General features: G+C 39.8%; 1 protein-coding gene across 1 annotated transcript in view; it reads left to right on the forward strand.

Annotated features, from left to right (window-relative positions):
- CAB39 (calcium binding protein 39) overlaps positions 1–9542 on the forward strand; it is a 33645-nt gene extending 24103 nt beyond the window's left edge. Inside the window, exons 4-9 of the mRNA XM_054073994.1 lie at positions 2412–2530; positions 4238–4406; positions 5059–5118; positions 5758–5823; positions 6695–6838; positions 7820–9542. Coding sequence (XP_053929969.1) covers positions 2412–2530; positions 4238–4406; positions 5059–5118; positions 5758–5823; positions 6695–6838; positions 7820–8008 — 747 coding nt within the window. The 3' untranslated portion in view covers positions 8009–9542. The remainder of the gene's footprint in view (positions 1–2411; positions 2531–4237; positions 4407–5058; positions 5119–5757; positions 5824–6694; positions 6839–7819) is intronic.
- Positions 9543–11958: the final 2416 nt, after the last annotated feature.

Here is an 11958-nt window from a genome sequence, read left to right on the forward strand (position 1 = left end):
TTGTCTGCTTTGTAGGGATGGGCTCTGGCAGACTGTCCTGCCATTGTTGTTACCTAGAGTTAATGTCAACACATCTGGGCTCCAAACCTACACTGGATGCCCCACTGTTGTAGAGCCAATCATATGTTGGTTTTGATATCCTGTATCCCTATGGTTGGGGCTTGACTGGTTTGGAAAGGATTTTTCCATCGCTGACGGGGAAAGGAACTTGATTTCCTGTTGGTTCTTTAACTCAAAGAGCAGGTCTGGCATTTCTTCCTTCTGGAGCCCTACCACAGCTTGAGGTCATTCATTGATGAAGTGAAGGTCTTTTTTTTAATGTCAAGAACTTCAGTCGTTCCTGCAGAAGGATTCCTTGTAGAATAGGGGCTGCTCACTCTGACTCTGAAAACTGTCTGAAATGTGTTTGTATCTGAATAGTATGGTAAAAAAAAAAAAAAAAAAGCGGAAAAGGAACAAAGTAAAAACCAGAAAAGTAACAGGTTTGGTCTTTTAATGTTACAATAAGGAAACTGACTGCCCAGACCTTGCTTTATGTGTGAAGTCCTGTTCAAGGTCATATCCTTCTCTGGAAGCTTGCTTTCAAGAAAAACAGACAACACGGACCCTGCTTACCCATCTCGCACCCTTCCCAGTTAGCTCCCTGCAGACTGTGCTACTGCGTCTCTGTAGGAGAGGTGGGACCCCTTGCGGAACTGTTCTTGTTTTCTTTTAAATTAAGAAGAAACCCAACCAACCAAACCACCCTTTTGCAGAAGGGAGCCTGGATCCCTCTGCTGGGCAGACAATACCAGCACAGTCTCCCTCTCGCTTCTTACAGTCGTGATGATCGGCACAGGGTTTGGTGGCTGTTTGCCTTTGTCAGGCCATGAGATCACTCAGTAATGCATCCTTTAACAATAGCTGGCTTTGGTATTCCTGCGTGCTGCTGGCAGCTCAGCTCTGTGCATCAGAAGGAAACGCTGTTCCTGCTGGTGAATCCAGAGCAAATTGTGGGATGCTGTGCAGAACTGGCACCGTTAGTGGATGAGAGTTGATGACTGGATTATGTGGAGCTCAAGTAAAGCGATTTCTGGAAACACTGCTCTACTCATCTCAGAACAAAGAGTTCTGGTGTGGCTTTGGGCTGGCTTTCAATGGAATTGTAATTGAGAAAACAAGTATTTACAAACAAACTCTTACATTCTGAAAACAACGCTAACGGCACTGCCCATGGGAATTGCAGACGTACCATTTGTAAAACTGCAGTCCTCCTCCATTCCTATAAACACTCCTTTTTTTTCTAATGCAATCTTTTTGATGGTTAGAAAACAAATAATTTTCAACGACTGCTTTTTTAAATTCTTGCTAATTAGATAGGCCCTGCGTTTGACTCAGAAGCTTGCTGATATTGCTTGGGGCATTTATTGTACAGCTAGGGAATGTCAAAAACATTTATCTATGTACAGTGTTTGTGTGTAACATTCTGGGAGCCTTCAGGTGGAGTAGCTGCCCAGGACTTTTTTTTTTTTTTTTTTTCAGGTCTAGGTGTAGTGCAAGTTTGCCTGGGCCCTTTTTGGAGCAGATCTGACAGTGCTTGAGGTTGTCTGTATGGCAATCCATAATGGAAAGTTAATTACAGAACTCTGTCTTTTGAGCGGCATGTGTGAATGACAGTGAAAAGTGCTTATATTTATAATCAGCTTTTTGTTCCATGTCCTTACCAATTTGTCATCTTTAGCGGTGGTCTCACAGAAGAAACCGACAGGAGATGTGTATATTCAACACAGAGAACGTTCCCAGCTTCATGTATACTGCCTGGGGCTATCGGTGTGCATTTTCTTGTATAGAATCTGTGCTGAATTCCAGCATCCTGGTCTTATTTACACTGCTTTTGCCCACTGAAAAATGTGAGACTTGCATTTTAGGTCAGTGGATGCTTTTCTTTGTAGTTTTTCTTTATTATTTAACTTCCATTAGTTTGAAGCTGGATGTTAACACTGTAGTCAGAGGTGCTCTGCACACTCTTAACAGGGGCATTGCATGTTCCTAGGCAAAGGAAGAGGATAGTGGAGTATTGAAGACACTTAGGCACAGTTGAAAACTGAGTTATGAGCAAAACTGAGTGTAAAACAAGCCCAGGAGATTGACGCTACATAGAAGTATCGGATGAAACATCAACGGGCTTTACTGTTTGGTGTAAATTACCCATTATCTGCCTGCAGCACATTGCAATGTTTTGGTTACTCCGGCATATTTGAACTGGGTATAAGGAAACAGAATGTTTGATCTATTTAAGATCAGAGTGCAAAGGCTGACGGGACTGTAGAACTCACATAGTGTGGGTGTGTAAGATGATGATGATAATTTTTAATTGTTACTTGCCTGCTGGACTTGAATATTCTGTGTTTACCTGCTCTTGTCTCTGACAGGGCAAAAAAGATGTTGCGCAAATTTTCAACAACATTCTCCGGAGGCAGATTGGTACCAGAACTCCCACAGTTGAATACATCTGCACTCAACAGAATATATTGTTCATGCTATTGAAAGGGTATGTACACAGTGGAGCACAAACCTGCTTTTAGGTGAAGTAAGGAGTTTTTAAATTTATGGAGAAGCAGTGAGATACAAAATGTGTTTTCTTCCTTTGCAGAGAGCTTGAGTTTTCTGTTTTTTGGGGTTTTTTTGTGTTTTTTCTTTTCTTTGTCTTGTCCTGTAATTCCAATAAGGATAATTTAAGTAATTAAACACCAAAAATATAATTTTGCATGAAATATAACTCCTTTTTGCTCCTCCCCATTCACAGCAGTACCTAGAGATGCTGCCAGATCTGCCACATCCATGGCAAATCAGGCTGATTTTCTGTGACGTCTCTGCATTTGCCTCATCCTGGCCATTTGTGTGAGCCACTGGGAAATGGACCGCACAAGAATCTTTCTCTGAGGAGGAAGCAGGAGTTTTGTCTTTTGGTTTCATGCTAAGTCCGAAGGTTTTGCACTAGAAGCAGTCTGGAACATTTGCTTCAATTTGTACAAGGCAAAGACATATGGTTCGCTGCCAGAAGTGCTTTGTTGGTGTCCCCTCCGTGCATTACAGCCCTGATTTGGGGCAGAAGTGAGATTTAAATACTAGAGAGACAAAGGGATTAACAACTGTGGCATAACACAAAAGGAAATATTGGTTTGGCACTCCTTCAAAATAATTTACAGAAGAAGGCAGAGACATGTGAGGTGCAGAGAGATGAACTGATATTCTCGGCATGCTCTCACTGACGTGTGGCGGAATGAGGGATGCGCACGTGTGTCCTCATTTGTAGTCTGTGATGTCACTCCTCAGAGAGCATTATCCGACAGGGATTGCTGAAACACTTATTCACAAGTCAGGATGTAGTTGTCTTTAATGACTTAACTGTTACATCTGGTATCCAACTCAGTCAAATTTATGTAAATTTAAACTATGAGTAGGTTGCAAAAAGTTCAGTAGGTTTCACACGTCCGTCACAGGGGAAATGGGAAGGGACTCTGGGGTTTCACATGGAAATGAATCCATAAGAATATGTGTGTGTATGTAATACAGTTAGTAATTGGTATGCACAGTGGTGCTCTGCTACTGAATTGTTCTGCTGAATCTCAGTTAGCTTCCAGTGGTAAAGGATGAAGGATTCTTTAGGTGGAGACAGGAAGGTCTAGGAGAGGCTTGGCCTGTTTCAGAACCAGGGGGGTGACATCAGACATAGCTTTTCTGGGACTGAGACAGCTTGTACTGCAGTGTGCTGAGGTGAGCACTTGGAGTGGCCAGTGATGCTGAGAAATAGTTTGATGAAGGAGGACCCATGAATTTATGTCTATTATTTTTAACCCTTTGTGCTCGTATTCTGGATAGTTTTGTGTTTTGCTTTTAAGCAAACAGCTTTTGCAACGGAAATCCCTTTACTGCTTCTCCAGGTGTCTGTAATCCCACTAATATGAAAAAAGAAAATTGATTTTGAGTAAGAAGAAAATATTTTTAGTTATTCTTGTTTCTCAGTTTGTGGAAGCCATTTGGATTGGCTGTGATTTGGCATTTTACTGGTGATGATTTCAGTGATGTTTTGTAGAGGTGTATAAAGTAGAGTTAAATGCAGAAATAAGCACCTTTAATTTTTTTGAATTTGTGTTTACTTGATAGACCTGAAAACTGCAGTTCGCGGTGTGATGCTGCAGTGCTGACTTGTGAATCTGTTTAGAAACAATTTTTCTTGCTTTTGTTTTTCAAATAGGTACGAATCTCCAGAAATTGCTCTGAATTGTGGAATAATGCTTAGGGAATGCATCAGGCATGAACCACTTGCAAAAATAATCTTGTGGTCAGAACAATTCTATGATTTCTTCAGATACGTGGAAATGTCGACGTTTGATATCGCTTCAGATGCATTTGCCACCTTCAAGGTAATTTACACACAAAATTTGAATTATTTCCATAATTCTCTGTGATGTGAACCCAGGTGTTGTGTGTTCCATTCTTGGGTAAAACAAGCCTAAGGAGAGGGAAAAATCAGGTGTGATGGAAACTGGTAAACTGAGCATTGTTTTTCCTTATTTCTCAGAACACAAGACATTCCTTTAAATAAATATACTATGTTCCTGGAAACTTTTATTCTAGAAAGCAAGACTTAATCTGTCATGCATTGGTTGAATACGTGTGCACTTCCATGCTACAGTCTTTTATGTTTCCAACTCCTCCAGTGAGCAAGCTCCCTCCTTAAAGCTGTGTATGATGCTTTGTCTGGGGTAATTTTTTTTGTCCTAAACCAACCAGTTACAGGACTACAAGCATAATATTGATCAGTATTAAATAGTGGGTCTTAACCTTGGTTGTGTACAGTTCCATGCAAAGCACAGCCTTGGTCTGTCGATAGCATTCTTCAGTGGGGATTTCACAGGCCGTTTGCTTGTATGAGTTAACATAACACATAGCAAACCTTCCCTAAGGGATGCCAAGATCTTTAGGACATGAGTGCAGTTACCCGGACGTTGCTAAATGTATTTGTGTTATGTTAAAGTAGTTTAGTGTAAATACTGGGTTTGTGCTCTTTTACAGGATTTGCTTACAAGACACAAGTTGCTAAGCGCAGAATTTTTGGAACAACATTATGATAGGGTGAGCAGATATGTTTTAATATTCATATTTTTATAGTCCTTTGTATCTTATTTGAAGAAATTGATATTTTCATTCCTGTTCATCTTTGGGTTTAGATATTTATGTACAATATTGAACCAGTTGAACTTATGGTAATTTCTGCCAAGTAGTAAAATTAAGAATTTGTTGTTGAATGTAGAAAGGTGTAAAAACAAGAGAAGGCAGCAGAAATCTAGTTCTGTGAAAAAGAGATCTGATTTTTCCACTAGAGGGAACCCTTTCCTTGGCTTCTGCTTTTGTCTGAATTAGCCTGTAACAACCAGAGAACTCAAAACCCACCCTCCTCCGCCTGCTGGAGACTCCTGCAAGTAAAGGACAGGGTTCAGCACTGAGAACTATTATACCTTAAGAAATAATAACTATTTCCACCACATTGCTGTTGAAACTTTAAAGATTCCTAGAAGAGTGAATACTCTGTTTTTTTTTTAAACATATACATTCTATAAACAGTAGTGATTTACAGGAATTTACTGTGAGTTCAGATTCTGTTTGCATTTTCATTATGGATTCGCATCTCCTCCTGTTTGTTTTAATCATTTGAAGGAAGAGCATGTGTGACACTTGGAAATGCCCTAACCATTCACTTTAAACTGTGTTTAGTTCTTCAGTGAATACGAGAAGTTACTGCATTCGGAAAACTACGTGACAAAGAGACAGTCACTTAAGGTAAGGCAGTTTTAATTTCTTCTTAAATGCGAAGTTGAAGAATTCCTTTAACTTACAGGTGGGTTGGCTTCAATTGGTATGGCTTCAGTAACTGCCTTGGATGATGTTTGTTTTAATTTGTCAGATGTTTTAATTCCTGAGATCAGCTGGTTTTCTTTAGAGCAGTCCTTGCATTATTTAGTGCCCAGCACACACCAAGTCATGTCTCCCCCCATGCAGAAATGGCTGTATTCAAGTATGTTTGATTTGTTGGGTTTTTTCCTTTAATAAATCTGAATATGTTTAAATAATGTAATATAGATTCACGTGGTGTGACCAGACCAGTGCTGACCTTACATTCTAGTAGGGCAGGTACAGTGAATGTAAATATAGTACAAAACTTGTAGCAAGGGTGGTACTTGTGGGGAATGTCATTTTACTCCCTTCTAGACAAAGAGAGGTAGCAAAAGAAGCGTAAATATTTCTCATTTGAACCACTAATGCTTTCTAAAAGAGAAAAACAAAACCACCACCAAACACAAACCAAAACCCAAACACATTCACAGGGGTGATTTATAGCTTATGCATAAATGAAAAAAAAAAATGAAGTCATGGGAAAGAAAGAATTAAAAAGACTTTTCTGTCAATTCCAGTTCATAACAAGGGAGAACAAAAGGCGATTTTTTTGCTTGTTGGGAGAAAGGAGAAACCATGCCATTGAAATGAGGGGAAAATGTAGAATGCTCAGAAATTCAGAACACTTGAGTTCTGTTGTTACTCTATTTACAGACTGGCGTCAACTACTCAGTGTGTCTGAAAGGACTTATGAAAAAGCTGTCACTCGTGTCCAGTGTCAGTTGTTTTCTCATTGGGGCTTGTTTTCCACTTCTAGCTTCTTGGTGAGTTGTTATTGGATAGACACAACTTCACGATTATGACAAAGTACATCAGTAAACCTGAAAATCTCAAACTAATGATGAACCTTCTACGAGACAAGAGTCGCAACATTCAGTTTGAGGCCTTTCATGTGTTTAAGGTATGTTTAAAAAAACCCACAATAAAACACACAACAAATGAACCCCACTAGAAGTTGTTTGGTTGAGTTGAACTACTTACCTGAGCCTAAACGAAGCTTATCTGACTGTCTGCTAAATCGTTAAAGAGAGTGCCAGCGTTTGTAATGATCCATCTTTACAAATAGCTGTCTTTGTATCATTTGAAGGTTGTTCGGGAAAAAACTTAGGGACTTCATAGAATAATAGAATAGTTTGGGTTGGAAGGTCATCTAGTTCCAACCCCGCTGCCATGGGCGGGGGCACATCCCACTAGATCAGGCTGCCCAAGGCCCCATCCAGCCTGGCCTTGAACACTTCCAGGGGACTGACACTGAATCTCTCTTAGAGAAGTTTGGAACTAAGATTAAGTACAGTAAGACAAAGAGGAATGCATGACTTCATGTGAAATCATGAAGCATCTTGGAGTTCAAACGTGGTTTCATCATGCTGCGTGATCTGTGAAGGACAGCAGTGTTTTAGTTAGTCAGCTCAGTTTCAAAACCTGAATTGTAGGTTGCGCTTTGTAATAGATACCTCTGACTTTGCAGACAAGCAAATGACTGAAAGCTCAGAGGTATAATTTGAGGTATAAAAGTTTTCGGAAAACTTAAAGATACCCATATGGTGCTGTAAAGAATATGAAACCATGCATTCATTACAGAATTTACCCATGAGGCGTCTTCAGTGGTTTCTGCAGAAGTTGTGGCTGATCACCTCCCACAAATGGAATTTACTTTGGTGCTGTTGTTCAGCATCTATTCTATGAGGTGATGAAAAAATGAAGTGATTTTATTTTAAAACTTGCATTTCCTCCATTATTTTCTCTGTAGAGATACTGGAATGTGGAATAATTAAAACGTTATTTTAAGATATTGTCATCACTGTTTTGTCGGCTGGGTTTGTTTTTTAATTTGGTCTGATGTTTCCTACTACTCTGTTAAATGCCTCTTATTTTCTTGCAGGTGTTTGTAGCCAATCCTAACAAGACCCAGCCTATATTAGACATCCTTCTAAAGAACCAGACCAAACTTATTGAGTTCCTCAGCAAGTTTCAGAATGACAGGACGGAGGATGAACAGTTTAATGATGAGAAGACCTATTTAGTTAAACAGATCAGGGATTTGAAGAGACCAGCACAGCAAGAAGCTTAACATCCAGTAAACCCTTAAAATATTAAACCCAAATTCAGCATTTGCTGTTAGATATTCAGCATCAGGCACTCTTATCGATTCATGAGGAACATTACTGCTAATCTGCTGTTCAGTGAACGGTTTTTGTTTTTCTCTTTTCTTTTTTAGTCCAAGTTGAAAAACATAGCTGCTGCTTTCTTGCACAATGTGGACTTTCTTGATATTTGTGTCATTTCAGAATTCAAAAACACTGCTTGTTTTAGTCCTGAAAAGAAAGATTCTAGGTTCGTGAAAGCAAACATATAGATACTAGTGTGGTTTAGGAGAGAAGGTATTAATGTAGTTCAGTAACAGGTTGCATGCTTGCAAATCTGAATAAATCTGTATGTTTGCACTTACCTTGTTTGAGATACGAACACAATGTGACCCGTGCATACCTGGAACCATAGTATAAGATATATGCCTTGATTTAAAAAAAAAAACAAAAGTGCAGTGCTTTATTTGTAATCAAAGGGGAAGTGTATCTAAGATGTGAGCTTATTGGGATAAACAGTCGTCTTGCAAATAAACTGATATTGAAACTTAGTAACTTTTAAAAGAGTGAAATCTCAAGGTTCCTAAGGAAAATGTATATATGCCTTTCACTGCGTTATAGAACTTTTTTTTGACATGATTTGATTTTTCTGAGAATTGACTTGTAAACTTGGAAATATGTTCTAAGGGGTTTTGTTAATTTTCCTTTAAAGGTATTTCCGACAGTAGACCTAGCAGTGACATTTTGCATTTCATTTCAACAGTGCTTGCTGGTTTCTTTTGTATATAACTCCTAGGCTGCTCTTTTCTTTAAAATATGATTTAATTTGTACAGCAGAGGAATGTTATTGTATTAGTCTGTAACTATTACCTAATATTGAGTTTTGCAAAATGAATGCTCATGTAATTGAACCCTTCAGATCACCTGGCAATGCTGATTTAACAATCTTAAGTATTGCAGCATTAAAGGGAGAAAAAACCCAAACCAATCCTTTGCATTCACTTACCTAATGGGGTGCCATCAGTCAGGGTAGGCTGAAACAGAGAACTGGAACCCTTTGTACTACATTCTTACTGGATAATATTGGTCTTCTTCAATGAAACTAGCATTGTGCTCACCAGCTCTGCAAACGGCAAAGATTATGCTCGATTAATATCGATTCCTCGTACTTCTGGGGAGCCTGCAGCGCATCATTTCTTTCTCACAGTAAATAACTTGGTCCGGTAGTGTGAAAGTGAAGGATTTAATTCCCTCCAGCTTCAAGAAACAATTTCATAGATGTCCTAGGGTAACAAAATGATTTAGTTTTGCTGATTTTGTTCTTTAATGCTGCAAGCTATCAGTACTTATAAAAACAAAAGGCCCAACTGATTTTGCACTGTGTGTTTGTTACTGTGACACGCAAAAGGAATCTACTAAGTTGAGCTAAATGATGTTATTAAAATCATATCTATCCTTCAGATGGTAATGCTGAGATCACAGCCAAGCAAACGTGTGGGTTGGGAGTTCAAATTCTGCATGGCTGAATCTGATTGAGAGCGTTCTAGAGAATGTTTGTTGCTTCCTGTCCTCTTCCCAGTTAAAACCTCGTGCAGTCAGCAAGGTGAAACTCCCAAGTGATGTTTAAGCTGATGTGAAAGCCTTTGCAAGGGGAGTCAGACAGCTCTAGAAAACTGAGCGTTCTCACTCAGTTGTTTAAAATGGGTTGGAACAATATGATTGGTCTTTTAAAGGTTCTTGGAATGTCCTTTGCAACCCGATTCACGATAGCTCACTGTTCCCGCAGATCGCGTACAGAGGCAGGCAAGGTTGTCCTGAGGCGGTGTGATAGTCCAGTACTGACAGTCTGTTCCATTTGGGTTTGTCATAGCTGAGTAGAGGAAAACATCATTTGCCAAGTTACTCACCACAGCATGTGAGGCTTTCTCTTTAGAAAAGTGTAGATGTGCGAAAGATTTCTGTTTGTAAAGAGGTGAGAGCATTTGGATGGGATAGAGGTGACTCAGTGTTAGGCCTTGGAAACAGTGGCTGTGGTGACTTTTTAATATGTGAAAACATTTGAATGTTGGCTTTTGGAAAGAAGTTGTATTTAAATTAAAACTCATTTGATGTGCTCTTCGTATTAAAATCCTATTGTTCTGGAAGTGGTTTCTTATCTGCTTAAGGGTATTACTAAAAGTAATTTAAATGTGAGCGGGTTTGGGTTTGCCTTTTTTCTTTTTTTTTTAAATAAGAGATGTATACAATTGTAATTCTGCTGCCATGGTAGCATTTAATTTCTCCGGAGGAAAATGCGTTTCTTATCCAAAAAATCTGGCTGGCCCCATAATTTAAATTGAAATAAAATTTTGAAGAAAAATGTGTGTTTGTTACTGTGTTCCTGCAGAGGGCGAGTTTCTGTGGATGTGGGCCTGGTCTCCTATCGCCTTAGAGGGGGCAGCATTCTCACTTTTGTATGTGAAGTAAGTTTTATTTAGATTTCTAAGGAATTAGGACCGAGCGCTGTATTAGTGATGTAATCAGTCTTAATGATTGTGGGTAGCCTCTCCTGCCTGTTTGTTGCGTTATTTGCCGATTCTGTTCTTTTTGATTCTTTTTGCCCAACCAAGGGCAAAGAAAGGAGATGCACCACATGTAGAGACAGGACCTGAGAGGATCCATGGAAGTGAATCCTCAATAACTTCAGCCCCTCCCTTCTCTCTAGATCTCAGAAGCCGGCAATGCGTGGTGGGAAACTTCTTAGGGAATCCCGTGATCTCTTTGCCTTTGAAGCTTTCTGCATCTGTCTGTACTTCACAGGTAACACACAAATGATGCAAGGCAGCAAACAATGGGAGAGTCTGTTACGTTTAAACCCCTGAACCCCTGCAGATTCTTCAAGTAGTTTTGTTTAGCAAAATTACTGAAAAATCTGATTTCCTGCCAGGAGCACACTTGCCCTGCAGACAAAAATCATTGGTGTTTTATAGTCCCTGCCGGAGGCTGCGTCTGCTTGGGTATTTAGATGAAATTTTGGTTCTCTTCTCACTTGCTGATGTGTGATCATGGGTTACAGGGGGAAGGAGGAATTTAAACCGGTAGTCAAACACATTGCAAATTCTAATTACGAGAGCGATCAAGTTGGGTACTTGACTGGATGCTTGGATGAAACTGCCCTGGTGGGAGCAGGTGTGGGGAATGCAAGGAGATGTTGCTCCAACTTGTTAATGTGTTCTCCCTGCAGAGCTGATCAGCAGGACCTGCTGTGTGAGCTGCCATCCCTAGGGACTGGAGTCAAATATGCCCTCCGAGCCATGGGAGCAGTCACAGACAAAGCTGCTGTCAGTAAGTTTCCTTCTGTTTGGAGCCTGCCAAGTCATTCCCAGTAGGCAATTCCAGTGGTTTTCCTTTTGCTGTTGCCCTTTTTACTCCCCTTTCTTCTGTACCTTTGCTCGCTGATTTGCTGAATCCTTTTCCTGTCTGTGTTGCGTTCCCCTACGTGGCCATTCACAGGGGCTACTGAGTGCAGGCCCTGTATTTTCTGTCAGCATTGTGCTTATTTCTTGTGAGGTATCCGTACTCCTTTCTCCAAAGATTTTGTCTAAGGCTGTTTTAAGTGTTGCTTTTTCTAGCTTTTCAGCATATTGTTACTCAAGTTGATGGTAGTATCGTAATAAGGATAACATAACCCTATTGCTTTGCATGTTATCTCTTTAAATTGGTGTTCAGCTTAATCTTGAGTAGACTGAACTTGGGAACAGTGGTTTCCAGTGGCTGTAATCTATAGTTACCTGGGTAGATCCAGTTTAAATCTCATGTGACTGGAGGCAGATCATAATATGAAAAATCAAAACGTGGAAAGAAGTTGAAGAGGAGGAGGATGCTCTAATATATTGCATTGTTTGAAGGAAATGGCTGTTTCATGAGAAAAGACATGCTCTGCTTCCTAAGATAGCTG

Source organism: Cuculus canorus, chromosome 9 (assembly GCF_017976375.1).
Source record: "Cuculus canorus isolate bCucCan1 chromosome 9, bCucCan1.pri, whole genome shotgun sequence".
Classification (NCBI taxonomy): domain Eukaryota; kingdom Metazoa; phylum Chordata; class Aves; order Cuculiformes; family Cuculidae; genus Cuculus; species Cuculus canorus.